At 31.6% G+C, this 16960-nt stretch overlaps 1 protein-coding gene across 1 annotated transcript; it reads left to right on the top strand.

Annotated features, from left to right (window-relative positions):
* The first annotated feature begins 5457 nt into the window (after positions 1-5457).
* Positions 5458-7230, top strand: LOC111918775 (ethylene-responsive transcription factor CRF1). Its single transcript, XM_023914398.3, has one exon. The coding sequence runs from the start codon at positions 5943-5945 to the stop codon at positions 6972-6974; it is 1032 nt and encodes a 343-aa protein (XP_023770166.1). The 5' UTR covers positions 5458-5942; the 3' UTR covers positions 6975-7230.
* The last annotated feature ends 9730 nt before the right edge of the window (positions 7231-16960 follow it).

The raw sequence follows: 16960 nt of genomic DNA, 5'->3' as shown, positions 1-16960 counted from the left end.
AACATTCCCTTCATAATTGTAATTAAGCTAAATTGATTTAAATTTTAAAATGAAACAAGTACACCTTAATATGATCGGCTCATGAACAATTATTTGTTTATACTTTATTGTTTTTAAAATATTTGACGTATGAAATATACTTTCAAGAACTGTATCCTCGTGATAATAATAATAATTAGAACCCTTCAATATAATGCTTTTGAAAGTTTGATTCATTGAAACATATTCCAAGATAAAACGTATAGCTCTAATCAATCAATAATTTAACTATATACTTTTGAATTATTGCTCCAAGTTAACACCATGCACTTGCCTAAGTAATATATGGCATACGCAAAAATTGTTTGTCACATATATGACAGCCGAAAAATCATAAGATATAAAGTATGTATGAAGTTGAAAAAATTAGAAGATATGTTTGCATACTTGCATAATAGTTGCATGCTTTCTTTGTTATTTTTGAAATAAATAATATCATATTAGAATTTAGCAAGAACTTTTTTTTATATAAATCGAAAAACTTAAGTAAAAAAACGTTATAAAGCCCTTTCTAATGATTTAGGAATAAGTCGTGGAAAAACATAATTAGCAAGTTGGTTTGGAATTATCTTTTGAGACAAAATTAAAATAATGTTGTTTCCAAATTTGGATTAATAATTATTATTCTTTTTTGTTTTTAGCTTTAACCACATAAAATGGCTTTTTGTTGTGTACAGTGTACGTAGAGAAAAACCCACAACTCTAGGAGCACGGTGCTCTGATGCTTTATAATATACTAATAATTATAGTTATGTTGTTGTGCAGAGAAAAACAAAAAAATTCTTTTCTTGATTTTATTAAAATTTATATACTACTTTAATTGATTATATATGTTTACAAAATAATACGTTGTAGAATATTTATTCACTAGTGAATACCAAATATGACATCTTAGCGAGTTTTGAAGGTGAATATATACTCCATCACCTTGGACATGTAACTTTCATACTTAGGAGAGATCGAAATGATTGTTTTAAACATAACGTTGACTGAATAATAATAAAATTGTTGTTATTTTTTAAATATTAGAGGCCTAAATATCATTAGTAATGACGAAAACGTGTAATTTCGTAGGTTGTCGTGACGGCAATTTAAATTTGAAATGAACAAAGTTATTTGACCGTTGTGTTTGTAATATTTGTCTAAAACTGGTCTTTTCATTATAAACTCTTAAAAATCTTCATTGGCACATTACATGTATATACATAAATTAAAAAGTAATTCCATTTGATTAGTATTTTAGGAAAGAAAATGAGTGTTGAATGTGTGTTTTATGAATTTATCTTCAAATTATCAAATTATCTTTTTGAATAATAAAATTTTCTAACAATATAACATGGACTGAAAGTATGTTACTTTCGAAACAATAATTAATAATAGATATTAATCATTAGCAAACTAAGCAAATAATATTTGTTTGATTTTATATTATTAGATATAAATTTAATAAAAGAAAAGAACGTTGGAAACAAACAATTGGGACGGCAATATTTTGTTTGATCCGTTGTTATAAACTGTTTGGCCTTTGGACCATCAGAAACCCAATGAACTTGGGCCGGCTTGGTCCAGCAGTAAATATCCAAATTTAAGCTTGTAATTTGTAAATACTTATGATATTGTTACTCTTGTTGTTTCCTAGGAAACATGTCTTATGTTGGTTTTTTTTCCTGCAAAATATAAAAATGATAATTTCGTCTTATTTGAACATGAAAAATTAGGAATCCTAAAAATCCATTATTAGCAATTGAATGATTTTTTTTTTAAATTAACATTTGTTTATTATTTACAAAAATCAAGCGTATGAAAATCTATGTAACATATATGAAAATTTGAAAATTTAAATAAATTGTATTCTGTCTTAAACTTAATCATAATTGTAAAAAAAATCAGAACTTTTTTCTTCAAAAATTGTGCAGGATTAAGAACGAAAAAGATGCAATATATGATTATTCATTTTTTAAGAAAAGAAGGAAGACATCCATAAATCAATTTTTTTTTAGATCGTATATTTTCACTTTCATGTATGATCCATATCTCCCCTTCTGGCAAGAATGGTTTATATTTTCTGAGAGTTGATGGAATAAAGGTCTTTGATTTTGACCAAAAAGCTTGTATTTTAGTGGTATCAGGTAGGTGTATTGGAAATATATCTATCTCTTAACTGGTCAAGTGTTCAAGTCTGATGGTTGACAAAATGTATAGAATTAAAAGTAGAATTAATTGATGTGTGTTTGTCGTTCTAAAAAATATCTTTGTTTTTTAGAATTATTTACAGCCACCCACACTTTATATAGATGTATTATGTTGTGATAATGTCTATATGAGATTTTTCCTGATTATAATCAATTATCAGGTAACAAGGTCGTGTAGCCTTATATATCCATCAAATCCTTTTTTAATTCTAAAAAATATTTATGTTACCATCTAAAACCATTTCACTAATGAAAGTCTTTATTATTTTCTTCTTTATTTACAATCATGCCAACGGTAGTCTTCATCATTCAATATCTTGATCAAATATGTTCGTTCCCACATCCACACATTATATGTTATTGAAAATATAATCTAACAACACATACAATTGGCGTGTTTTTGTAGAAATAACTACCAGTTGATAGTTGGAAAGTAGAAACTGTAATTTTTATTTGTAAAAAACTGTTTGGAAAAAAATTAAAAGCTAAAAGCATCCAAAAGCTATTGGAATAAGCTTTTGGGTAATAAGATTTTGAAAGTGTCCACACAACACTTTTGAGTGTTTTGGAGCTTTTTTTATCTTTTAGTTTAGACAATAATAAAAACAAAAAAAATCCTATGACAATATAAACTTTTAGCTATTATTTTAAATAACAATCTTCTGATCTAAATGCAACACACATGGATTTTAGTTTTTTTTTTATGTAATTAAATACAGTGAAAAGTTATCAATATTTTTGCAAAGTTATCAAACACATTCTATATACAATAAAATATTCAACATATAAAGGGATAACGAGCTAAAAGGGTAATATATTTTTGATTTGCACATATTTAGTCATTGAGATTTTTTTTTTCCGTCCACATTTATTCCTTTAACTTGTTAAACTGTACAGTGTACATATTCAATATTTATGACCGGTTACTCCAGGTTAATCGTGAAAAATAACTTAAGAAGGTAATATACTTTTCACTTTGTAAACATTTAGTCCTTAATATTTTTTTGTTACAAAATAAGTGTTTTTTGTTTTTGTACTCATTCGGTTCTTATGAATGATTTCTTTAGGTTTTTCTCACGATAACTTATGTGGGACAATCATTGATGAAGTGTTTGGTGTTGTTGATGCTTATGTTCATCGCGATCTAGACTGCTTGATTGCGTAGGTCTTGTGGTTTAGCTTAGGCTTTGTGTTCTAACCATCGTAACTTCTTCATACGATATTAGATTTTAACGATCTTTATATCCACGTGTTCGTCTTTTTAGTGTACTACAACTTTTCTTAAGATTACTCTTGTTAAAATATAATATATTTGTACTTACGATTTTATAAAAAAAAAACATTCATACATGCATTCATAAAAAAACGTATGGATATAAAGATCGTAAGTAACAATATATTACTTTTTAATGAGAGTAATCTAAATGAAGGTTGTAGTAGACTAAAATATGAACACATGGATATATAGATCGTTAAAATCTGAGATCTTATGAAGAAGTTATGATGTTCAGAACACATAACCTAAACAACCAAATAGTCGAGATCGCGATGGAAATAAGCATCAAAAGCCTCAAAAACCTCATTAATATTTGTCCTGCGTAAGATGTCATGAGAAAATATAAAAAAAATATTCATAAGTACTGAATTAGTACAAAATCAAAAATGATTTATTTTTCAACAAAAAAATATATTAAGGACTAAATGTGTACAAATATTAAGAACCAAATATGTACAAAGTGAGAAAATATATTATTCTATTAAGTCATTTTTACCGGCTAACCTGAACTGCTGATCATAAAAACTAAATGTATACATTTTAACAGGTTGAAGGATATGTGGATGAAAAAAAAAAAAATTCAGTGATCAAATATATAGAATTCAAAAAATATATTACCATTTTAAGTCATTTCCCACTTATAATGATAATAATTTATTATTAAAAATAAAACGTTTTATGTTTTAGTGTAATAAATAAGTTTGATCAAATTTGGTAAAGTTATCAAGTTGCCATTGATTATGCTCATTACTTATAGATAGATTTGTGTACCTTTACAATAAATTAGTAATTTAATGTATACTCTGCCTATGGCATACACATAAATGTTCCTCCTTTTCTCTTTATATCACAATAAAAGAATGCGAATTGTACTATTTGAATTGTTTACGTAAACCTGTTTCAAAATATGCCATGTAAAAGATACATCATCGAACATTAATAATATTTTTATATAATCAAAGTTTGAACTTTTAGATATTCAATATAAAATTTCATACCTCAATCGCTAAAATCCTAGAACTCCATTGTAAAAATAGAGCATTTACCACCTCAAACATATGTAAAAATATGTTGTTAATTTAATTAATCAAGCCATGAGATACGGATGTGATTATTAAAAAAAAAAAAAAAAAAAAAAAAAGTAGCGGTGGGGGAGTGAAAAAAAACAAGTGACGTGGCAGCATGGGAGAATTAACGGAGTCCTCTACTCTGCTTGTGTCACGTGAGGTGCTCGCATTACACAATATTTGCTGACTCATCACCAACCTCTTCCAAAATATCATTAATATAAACAGACATCACGTGTCACGGATTCCTCTTCCTTCCCTCTCCTCTTCTCTCCCTCTGCCGGAAAACGTTACCGGAATCCATTTAACGGTTTTTCTGTTACGACATACATGATTCGATTCCCATCAAATCCCATTCCCAAGGATTCTACTTCCATCGTACTTAACATCATAACAAGTAATCATTAATCATTAATATTATTCAACTTTTTAATAAAAAGTAATAAATTGATTAGACAAATTGTATTATAAAATATAATACTAACAATTAGATTTTGAAAATGAATTATCATATTTAAAAAATAATTTATATAGATATATACGCACCGTTTCACACACACATGAATTTTTTTTGATGAATTTATTTATTGTTCTCAATTCTCGCATAGTAATAAAAGTAAAAGATCGCATGTTATCTTATTGGAACTTTACTAAAATGATGTTGCTCGATTTTTGAAATGGATATTTTGATATTATATTAATATGAAAAAAAAAGTTATATACGAAAGTAAATTTAATCGTAATCTTTCTAAAAAAAGAAATGGTTGGAAAAAAAATGTTATTTGAATTTCAAATTAGTATATTTTCTTATTTTGGTGTAAAAAAAAATCAATATAAAAATTCTTGATGATAGGACCCTATAAAATAGCAAGTTGGGTGCAGGCTTTCCGTCTTCACTCTTCACTCCTCACGCCACTTTCTTTCTCTCTCCTTCCAAACCTCAATAGCACGCCGGAAAGTTCAGACACCGGAGCTCCTCCTAGCTGCACCTTCCACCTCCCTACTCCGTACTTTCCCTTTACCTTTATGTCTCACCGGAAATAGCAAAGTCATAGATACACTCTCTCATACCATCACCTCCGTACACACTCACTGACCTCTGCAACATCGATTTATTCCTCGATTCCTCTCCCTTTTCCTTTTACCGGTAAAAAGGTTACCCCTCTACATTGAGCCCCTGTCTCTATTTTTCCATGGCCTCCGTCGCACGAGTACTCTTAACGCTTTCTCTCTCTACATAGAAACATCTTTATTCTTCAATCGATAAAGGAATCTCCTCTTTTTGCACGCTCTGTTCCTATTTATCTATCTTCCTCTTGCACCCAATGCGAATCTGAATATTTGATTAATTCACTGAAAGCAGAGTAAATGGGTAAACCAGAAAAGTTCGATTGTGTCAAGCTCACTGAGCACAAAACCCGCACTACAATGGTTACTAAGTCGTTGGTCACATCAGTCGGAGAAAAATCCACCAATCGGGAAACAAATGCCATCTCCACCGGTCCTAGAGTTGTTAGGATATCAGTGACTGATGCCTATGCAACTGATTCTTCCGGTGACGAAGGGGGTGAGTGTGATGGCCGGCGAAGAGTGAGGAAGTTTGTTAATGAAGTTACAATCGAGACTCGTTCGCGAGAAGATTTGAGAAACGGGAATGGAAACAAAAGCGTGAGTAGAACGGCGTCTAGTCGGAGGAAGAAAGTCGTCGGAAAAGTTAACTCCACGGCTGAGAAGAGGTTAAAAGTTAATACAGGTAAAAGGTTTCGCGGCGTAAGGCAACGACCGTGGGGGAAATGGGCGGCTGAAATCAGAGATCCGATGCGACGTGTACGGCTGTGGCTGGGTACATATGATACTGCAGAAGAAGCTGCCATGGTCTACGACCACGCTGCTATCCAACTACGTGGACCCGACGCGCTTACTAACTTCACTGTGCCACCACCTGCAACTCTCCAGTTACCGGAGAAGAAGCCCTCTCCGGTGACTTCTGATTACAACTCCGGCGACGACTCTCACAATAACAAAGCGACATCACCGAAATCTGTTCTACGCTTCGCCTCCCCTTCCACAGACGACTCAACCACCGAATCAACTCATAACGACGCTGGAAACGAAGCTTCAGATACCACCAAAGATGATGACGCATCGGCGTTGGAGAAGTTCTCCGGTTTCCATGCTTTTGACGCTCCTCTTTCCACCTCCGATCTGTTCGATTTCCCGGACATCATACCCGGCATTTTCGACCCTACAAGCCTGTCTGGTACTCCGTTTCAAGACTCCGATCCTGTGAACATGTTCATCGATTCCGCCATTGATGTCGGGTTTGGTGCTTGGCCCGCTGATGATTACTTCAATGATTTTGGAGATATATTCGGGTCGGATCCGCTCGTTTCGCTCTAGAACCGGGTTTCGGATATCTGAGGAAATTTTTGTACGAATTTAGGAAGTTAATTATTTGTTTATTATATATATAAATATATAAATATTTAGGTAAACTCCGTTACCGTTAATAGTAACGGACAAGTTGTTTAAGTGTGCTGAAGTTAGTGATGCCGTTAAGGCAAGGCACGTGCTAGTGCACGTGAGTGAAAAATGTTAATGGTACTTCGAATTAGGTGGAGGAATGAAATGGAATGAATGCTACGTGCTTTGATCATGCTTTATCTGATTTCTACCCTATTCTTTGCAATCGTATTCAATGCGTATACCTTTATAACAGTCATGATGCATGCTGTACAACATCTCTTTACCCTTTAATTTTATTATTTTATATATACTATTCGTATACTAATACCGATAATGTTTTTTTTTCTTGTTTCCATATTGTTGTGATGGCGTCAATGTGAATCTAAAACGACTAGATATGAATAGGAATAAGAATGAATTTGCTTACGGTATCAAATGACGTGAGTAGTTTCATGGGTATTGGAAATGACGATTCTTTTAAATGAAGGTAACTGATTATACATCAATAAAATTTGGTGATTCGAGATCCAGGGTACAATTGTTTTGTATTTATACGATACTCGAATGATCCGAAGCAGGCTTTAGTAAATGTTGAAAAGAGGGCATTTAAGTTAAATTGGATCCGAGTCAATGATAAGAAAATAGTTTCTTGTATCCCTTGAGTAGAGCACAATGATGTATTATGATATTCGAGTTATTATGGTGGTCGAGGTGAGCAAAGTCATGAAGACAAAGTGTAGGGTTCTAATGATTTTAGATTATTGTGGGGATGAATATTGTAATGGTAGGAAAATAGTTTGTTGTATCCCTTGAGTAGAGGCACAACAATGTACTCCGATATTCAAGTTATTGTGATGGTTGAGGTGAGCAAAGTCATGAAGACAAAGTGTAGGGTTCTAATGATATTAATGAGCAAGATGGAAGAAACAAAACGAAACACTGGTAGAGAAGTAGTAGCCAACATTATATTGTGATCAAGAAATACAATTGACTTTCAACTTAGAGTTTCTATGCACTAGCACAAAAAAAAATTAACAATCATAAACTATTTTATCAAACAAAGAATCATTCATCTGACTTTCATATTCAAACACCAAAAAATTTATGAAGTTCCACATCACCCATAAAGTAGTCATAACAACCGATTCCAAACACAATCTTTGTAAAGTCGTCATCTTCACCGTATCCACCCATGAAAGTTATTCTCTAAGTGTAGAAAACATTGGAAGTTGTAAATCTCACCAACGACCTATCTGAAACCAAATCACGTTCAACACCCCACATTGGATCATAACGTGATCAGTATGCTCCACCCGATTCTGACACATAGGACATAATATAGATTCTAAATCAATACCCCTGTTAGACAAATTTCTTCGAGTCTATACCTTATCCCAATACGTTGTCTAAGTCATAATATTAACTTTCTTTTGAGTAAATATATTCCGCCTAGTCTCATAACTTTTCACATCAAGAGTAACCTTAATCTCACTTAAGATATAATTTACTGTGAAAACACCCAAAGAATCAAGACTCAAAGATCATTTATACAGTTGAAATGAAAAGCTAAATGAGTGTTATAATTGGGTTAAATCCGAAAATCAGACCTCTTCACTCCACCCTAATCTATCGACACCAATACCAACACCATATAAAATTTACGATCTGGTCTGTAATTATGCTAGTTCTATCAATTTTCAACAAATAAGGTCTTGAAAATCTATCACGAAGTGGGCTCTCTCCAAGCTAAACATTCGTCAAAAGGATGGTATAAGAGTTGTTGCCAATATTTTTCAATAAAAAGAGTGTAACTAAGGGAGTTTTTTAAAATGACATATTAACTTATTGGCTTTTTCAAAAAGCCAATAAATTAAAAATGTGTTTGGTAAAGACTAACGTTTAGGCATAAAAATGACGATTTCAAAGAGCCAAGAATACTTGGCTTTTTCCAAATAGTCAATAAGAAGCTTCAAATGAACTCCTAAACACACTCTAAATGACTCTCTTATGCGGTTGATTATCAAACTGACTATTCTAGACCAAGTACATTGTAACTTAACCCATCTTCAAGACCAAAACTACATTTCATACCATGAACTGAACAAATAACTTTAACCCACAAATCATGTGAGTCAATGACAAAACCTCCACTGCCATTTATTCAACAACACCTGATTAATAGGAACATTGATATACCTCTTAGTCATCAAGGTATAACGTAGTCATCTAATAGTTGTAATGTGACACAAAGTGGTGTCAACTGCAGTTACTGATTGGGATATAGCTGCCATTCTTACTTAATTTTTCAGCATTTATCTAGTAATGGTTTGAATATATCTTGATAATCTTATGGATGTCCAACATTTAGACCACATATCTAAATGTATGATTTTCTAGGTTGTCAATTAGGTTATCCAAGATGTATGTATTCAAATGTTGGTTGATGAATGAGTATAAGAGGAAAAAGGAAGTTGAAGAATGAGAATGTTGTGATGGAACATTCTTGGATGGAATCCTAAGTGTGATGGAACATTCTTAAGGATGTCCAAGATTAGGTGATGGGGTACACCATTAACTTATACTGTTATTGTATGATTCATTAGTAGAAATTAAATGAAAATTTTATAGGGTATCAATTAGGTTAGCCATGTTGTAGGTATTCGAATGTTGGTTGATGAATGAGTATAAGAATAAAGGAAGTTACAGAAATGAGAATGTTATGATGGAACATTCTTCGATGGAATCCCACGTGTGATAATAATAGATGTTTAATAGGAACTGAGATAATAGTGTTTCGTATGATTATGTTGAAAGGAACCTATCGATGGATCATGTCAGTCGTGTAGAGACATAAATAGTAGGTAGTACGAGAAGGAGAGGATCCTACAAGTAAACGAGAAGATAATGTAAGGTTAGTGTTGAAGGATATGGCCTTTTCCAAGGACATGACCTTAAATGTTAGGGTGTGAAGACTTAGTATTAGAATAGTGGAGTAGCTTGGGACCCTAGACACCATCCTTATAGGACCATGCTTTGGTTTAATATTTTGTTGTTATTGATGGAATTCATAGGTTACAAGTCTATGAAAAAAATTTACTTAAAATACTTAAGGGTACATGCAACCTAAAGGATCTATGTCTTTGCACATTAATAACAACATACAATGAAACTATAAGAACCTTATTCTATAATCGAAATTTACAAGTTAGGGTTACATACCTTTGATATTGTTATAACAAACTATACCCTTGATTCCCTTGTAGAACTTTAGAAAGCTTAGCCCCAAAAGTATGATTCCTCTAATGGCTCACATCCAAACCATAGAAACTAGAAGACTTTTAATAAGACAGGAGATTTTCGTTTATGCCTTCATAAGAGAGAGAGATTGTCGAAAATGCAAGGGTTATGACCCTTTATATAACTACATAGAAACTCTAGAAACCGTAAGTTTGAACATAAAATAATACTGTTTTAAATCAATGAATATCCAGTTTCGTTATATCAATTGGAGGCTTCTAGAATCCAATAAAGGGATCCCCAAAATCATCCAAGCATGGAAGGTTCTGGAATCTCTTAATTTACCAACTATTAAACAAATATAAATCAACCCTTACAATTCGAATTAATTTTAGTTGACCCCAAAACTAATTCCAAATTAATTTTGATCAATTCTAATCAATTTATTAATCATAATAAATTAATAATTAACAAATTATTTTCTCTTTCGCCAAATGTCATTCTATACTATTTCTAGTTATGAGGGAAATCCAAAAAGAACTTTGCTTTTAATTACAATGATATAACAATTTAGTTATGATCATAGACACCTTAATCCGACAGTTATACCTCTCATACTTTCCAAGTCATTTTTATTACATATTTTTTAACTTAGTGATTATATAACTATATTTCTCTTTTGTTGTGATGTCAGTATCAGAGTTAGTTTTTGCTTATTTTTTCTTCTTACTTTGACTTACACCCTTTTGGTTTGTCGTAAACATATACCTCATCCTTTCTTCAATGCTATGGGATATATCATGGTGATGTATGAGCCATTAATTCTAACAACTTTATCCATCCTGGACTTTTATGGTCATTCTAACAAACCTAGATTCAATGTTTAAAGCTTGCTTTTTTTTAGCTGAGACGATGTGGTAACCAGGTCATGGGTCAACCGCCAGGGCAAATGGATTTTGAGGAAGACTTGTCAATGCTACATAAACTACAACATTACTCATTCATGCTACTCCCTCAAGACTTGCCAACACTAGTAGACTAAAGGTAGAGCCCTCCCTAATATTCCCATTGGCAGTGAATGTTAGAAAATAAGGGAACTACCATAGCAGTTGTCTTAGCAAACCATAATATTTTCCACAACAACAAAGCTAACGATAGCTCTTTCGTCCAAACTCGAAAAAAAAAAGATTCATCAATGGCTGCATTTCGACCTAATCTTTGGGATAACTTACGTCAACCTTCTCATCCCCTTCCTTTACTAATACCCATACAAAACCTTAACCCAAATTTCGCATTAACCCAGTCATCTACACAAACACATTTAGTTCATCTTGAAAAAATAGTCAAAAGCATCAAAATCAACGACGGGAAACAGAGGGATTATAAATGGCCGTGGAGGTTGAAACACACGAAACAATCTTAATTTAGGTCATATGTATCAAAGGCTAAGACATTTTCATCAAACTGTTACCATCAAGATCAGATACTACTTGTATGTATACTTTATTTTTATTTGTAATGGTGTTTGCTCCTTTTTTTAGAACGAAATAAATTTCATAAGAACAGAATTAGCAAGAAGCTAGAACAACAACACAAAAAGAATCATTTTACAATAACTGACCTAAGGTTTTGAAGCAACCCGACCAACTAAAAGATCCCTTAAACCTATTCTAACACCAAGAATACGATTGCAAAACAATATCATTAAAGATAACAAATTTCTTTGGCAAAATATTACTAAAGAGAACCTTGTTCCAAAGAGACCAAATATGCCACCAAGCAACTAGTCAAACAACTTCAAGAAACTCCCTTTGAAGTTTCATAATACGACTAAAAGATACCCAAAGCATCTAGTCTCTAAAACAAAACATAATAGGTGTATCCAAGCCCCACCAATGTAAAGCTCTATGTTGGATCTCCATAGCAAAATGACAAGAGAAGAACAGATGATTAACAAAGTTTACTCCATCTTCACATATAGTACACTGCAAGAAATGAATATCAACCCTTCTTCTGGAAATGAATAAACGAGTAGGCAAGAGATCTCTAAGCAACCTCCACACAAAAATATTCACTTTAATGGGTAAGAGACGGACCATGTAGGCAAACAATTTTGATCAATCAAAACCCGAGCTGGAGCAACAGAATAGTCTCCAAAACTAGATAACCTCCAAGCCCATCTATCCGCAACAAGAGACAAGATAACCTCATTCAAAATATCAATAAGAGTGTCACTTTGTTCCAATTCCCCTCCCCCTCACTGCCTACTAAAAGAAAAGAATCGAACCTTTCATATTTGTTGCAAGAGTAACTTGCTCATGAATCTAAAAAGAAAAAGGTCCAAGGGTTAAGGAACTCATCTAGTGGCAAGCTGCATATGGAATTGAACACTTTCCATGGTTGTGCGTGTTTTTAATCAATACCGCATATTATTATATTAAATGACTTTTTATATAGAGAGAAAATTAGATAGCTTATAAAATACGACACTTTAACCCAGGTTTTTAGCGGGTTTTAGGTCACTGGTTCAAGCGGAATTTTGAGAAATCCAACCGGTTCAATCCAGTTCAAAAATACACACAAACATGTTCATAATTGATACACTAGACGACAGTCAGACCAGTTCAACCGTCCTGGTCAATATGAGTTTTAAAACATTGCCTAGATTAAAAAGCGTCATTTTATTTCATTATTTGTGTTATTAAATGGGTAAGTTATGTGTGCTATATAGAGAAAAGAAAGCGATATATAATTTAATTTATGGAATCCAAAATTCAACTTTTGGGAAGCATGAACATGGGAGTTATATAATGGAATTGTAGTGATGAGGTGTATGGTTCTTAGGAAATGGTGTTAGGCGTCGTATGCATGAGTCAACTCTCCCCATTCGACACCTGCCCACAATCTTTAATTCCTTGCTTCAACTTTCCTCTTTCCTACATTATTGGCTTCATCAAGATATTTTTTTACTAAGGATTTTTAGCAATATAGATGTTACGTGGACCAGGAAACACTAAGATGAATATTTTTTTGCACAAGTTGGATTAAAATATACCGATTTGTAACATTTTTGTCCAACTTTTATTTTACTAAAGACTTGTTATGTCATTACAAAAGACAGTCGCGGTGCTGATGATACAGAATGAGATGACTGGACTACATGAACATGAAAAACAATAAAAAAATCACTATATAAAATTCAATAATACTCAAAACGTCACAAACAATTTTAAGTTCTAAGAGCAACATACAGAAATCATCAGCATCTAAATCATCCAGAAGCCGACAGACAGCCTTTAAATACATTTTAAAAAATAAATAAATAAAAATTAAAAAAAAAAAAAAAAACCTAAAAATTATTTTTAAAAAAAAACCATAAAAGTAACTTTCAAAACTATAACTCTAAAAAAGAAATGATCCATTAGATTTATAATATAAGCTAAACTCTACAAATTATAAGTAGTAAAATAAAATTGATATCTCTACATCAAAAGAATCGAAAGATGTATCATATAGTAGTTAATTTGTTTACAAACATTATACGTACCTGTTAAAAAATGATTTATTATTACGAAGTAAATAAAATCCAATGAAAAAACTTAAATTCAAATCCTCTAATTTGTAATCGTTTAGTTGAGTTTAGTCATAAAGATATTGCATGCCCCAAGTTTGAATATCACAAAAATATATACTGTTTGCATTGTTGATGTTTTTTTTTTTAATTTTAATTTTAATTTTAATAACATAAACAGTCAAACAAGTCAATCAACCAATAAGATAAAACTTATATGTAGTGTCGATTATACATCATTATTTACTGATTGAGTAATACCCAAAACTCCAAAAGTATGACTTTAAATTTTCAGTGTTTAAATATATTGGGTAATTTATATTGAAAACGAGATGACAAATAATTGAATATCTTTACACAAACCTTTTTCACCCGTCATATTCATCCAATAGATATTGCTTAAAAAACAGTGTTTATAGCATCCATCTCCATTGGTCATTGTTATTGATGCTTTGTGTATTAATTGTAGATTTATGCTTATATATTCAAGATTTTTTTACGAATAGATCACATAGAAAAACATATCATAACAAGCACGACAATATTAAAACAAATAAAAATTATTAAGAAAAATAGTATTTTATTAAAAATGTTAAATTTCACTACACATGTCCAACATCAATACATAGACCTCTCAATGATTAAATTCGATCCCTTGAGACGCATACAACCTGTGCTAATACACAAATAAATAAACTTTGGATCAAAGATATTCTTTTTAAAATAACTAGAACGAAAAATGTTATACTTTTTCTTGAATGGAAAGTAAACAACAAAATTCTATAAGGAATTAAAGTTTTTCCCGAAATCAATTACATAATCAAATAGGTCAAGTCACATGTAACATAATGATTTTATCATTTTAATTAAAAAAAAAAATGAATAGTCATTTAAGTAATTCGATAAAATCATCGAAAAATATCAGTTGGAAATGGAAGGTGCAAAGTTCAAGAAATTCATGGGCAGAGAGACCACCCGTTTGGAAGCAGTGGTCCTATTTGTTTCTGCATGTAGGGGAGCTAGCTGTTCTTTATTGGGTTCAATGTTCATCACACAACACGACGTCGAATTGGACAAATCCTTAAAACTTATACAGCGTGCATCTCTTTGACCCTACATTTTTACTAAATTACACTTTTGACACTCATTTTACATTTTTCTATAATTACATTATTTTCTTGTAGCTTATGGAATGGATATTGATTATAAGTTGTATTTGGTTTTTTATTTATTACGAAATACTTGTTATTTTCTAAAACATAAATATTACATAGAGAACTACACAATCTAATGTGTACCTCAATATGTTGTGAAATTTCTAGTTGATAGTGGGATATGATTATATGTTGTGAAATTTCTAGAAACCATGATATATTTGTTATGTTAGATTATCAAATTATATTGTCGAATAATGTGTCTCATGGTATGTGTCATATATATATATATATAACTAAGTTCAGGTATTCTAACTAATTATTGTGCGGATATCGTATGCTATGAGAATTACTAAGAGAATAAGTTGTTTAGCAATGCGAATATGTTCAACCTTACAAAAATATCGTCATTTTCATGCATCTTCGTTAATTATTATTTATTTTTGTTCTCATACAATTAAGTCACTCTAGAGGCATGATTATATGATTGAATGATTCAAGCCTGCTAATCCGAGCTAAGAACAGGAAATGTCAGTGACTTAAAGGAGTGAAGAGAGCATTAGAGAGTAGTGATTCATGGTGATCAGTCTTACAATAGGTTGTCTGGGACCATACCTGATGAAAGAAAGGAGGTCACTTGTTTAAGTCAAGCAATCGTAGAGACCGGGAAGAGTTAGCTGTGAAAATTCTTCCAACGATGGCAGGCTTACGGGATAAGGGCATACTCGTATGAAAAATATCCTAACTAGAATCCACTCCGGGTCGGAGGAGCAGCTAGTCCAACTTCTTGAGCAGCCGACATATTGAAGAACGAACTCATTCTGACAGAATACGACCCAATAAACATTCTGACAGAAATGGGAATAATAATAATAAGTGCATAATAACCTTATAAACGATTTAAATAGTTAAAATGTGTGTTAATGACAATAGTTATTTAAGATTGAACGTATTTATATTATCAAACAACATATTTTCTTTATCATTTCTCATAGATACAATATCCGCACAATAATTAGATAGAATAGAATAACCTAAACATATATATATATATATATATATATATATATATATATATATATATATATATATATAATGTTTGTAAATTACACTATTTTATGCTTGATGATGAGTTTACCATGAAAATACTAGAGATAACGACTTAATTCAATCATCTGAATTTTGATTCTTGACTCATTATTGCCCCACGCAATCTTAACTCGGACCACAGTCTTGGATAATAACTCTAAAGTGTCTCATTCATCCTATTGCGTTTTTTTTGTTTCCTTACAAACACACCAACTATAAGTACAACCGTAATAAATTGTAATATCATTTTAGTCCCTACATTTCAATTTGAGTCACAGTTTGTGCCCCGCATCATTGCTTTTGGGTTATCAAGATTTATACCTTCGTATTGAAAACAATATATAATAATGAAAATGGTAAAACATTAACTACCAAGAATTTCTCAACCAAACAAAAGAAAAATTCTATCACTTGTTTTTGTTATTGTTTTTAAGAATGTAATTAGTCCTTCAGGTTTTAAATGTAGTAAAAACACACCCCTGTCCTTTCCTAAAGATATATAGTCTTCTTTGGTAGCAACAAAATTCAAAAGGGTGGTGAAGCAATGTAACTTTCAGTCAGATATTGGCAATAAAGAGGAAGATACAGTTGAAAGAGACATCAGGCCTACAAATAGGATTTATGTTCTTTCTGTTTTTACCTTCTAGATTCTGCTTTCTTACTCTCGGGTCCCCTACAATTATATATGTTACATTTTCAGTACCTATTTTTGCTACTTGGAAGGCCAAGTGACAAAATTTTGGATTTGATCTAAAATTTGATAGTGATAACTCGTCAAGTATGTGGTTCATGATCTTATGTTATTCCGTGAGTCTAATCAAGAAAATAAGAAATAAACGAAGAAAAATATGATATGACTTTAAATACGT

This window comes from Lactuca sativa, chromosome 6, assembly GCF_002870075.4.
Source record: "Lactuca sativa cultivar Salinas chromosome 6, Lsat_Salinas_v11, whole genome shotgun sequence".
NCBI lineage: Eukaryota > Viridiplantae > Streptophyta > Magnoliopsida > Asterales > Asteraceae > Lactuca > Lactuca sativa.
The sequence above is the reverse complement of the archived record's forward strand: the minus strand, read 5'-3'. Positions and strand labels throughout refer to the sequence as shown.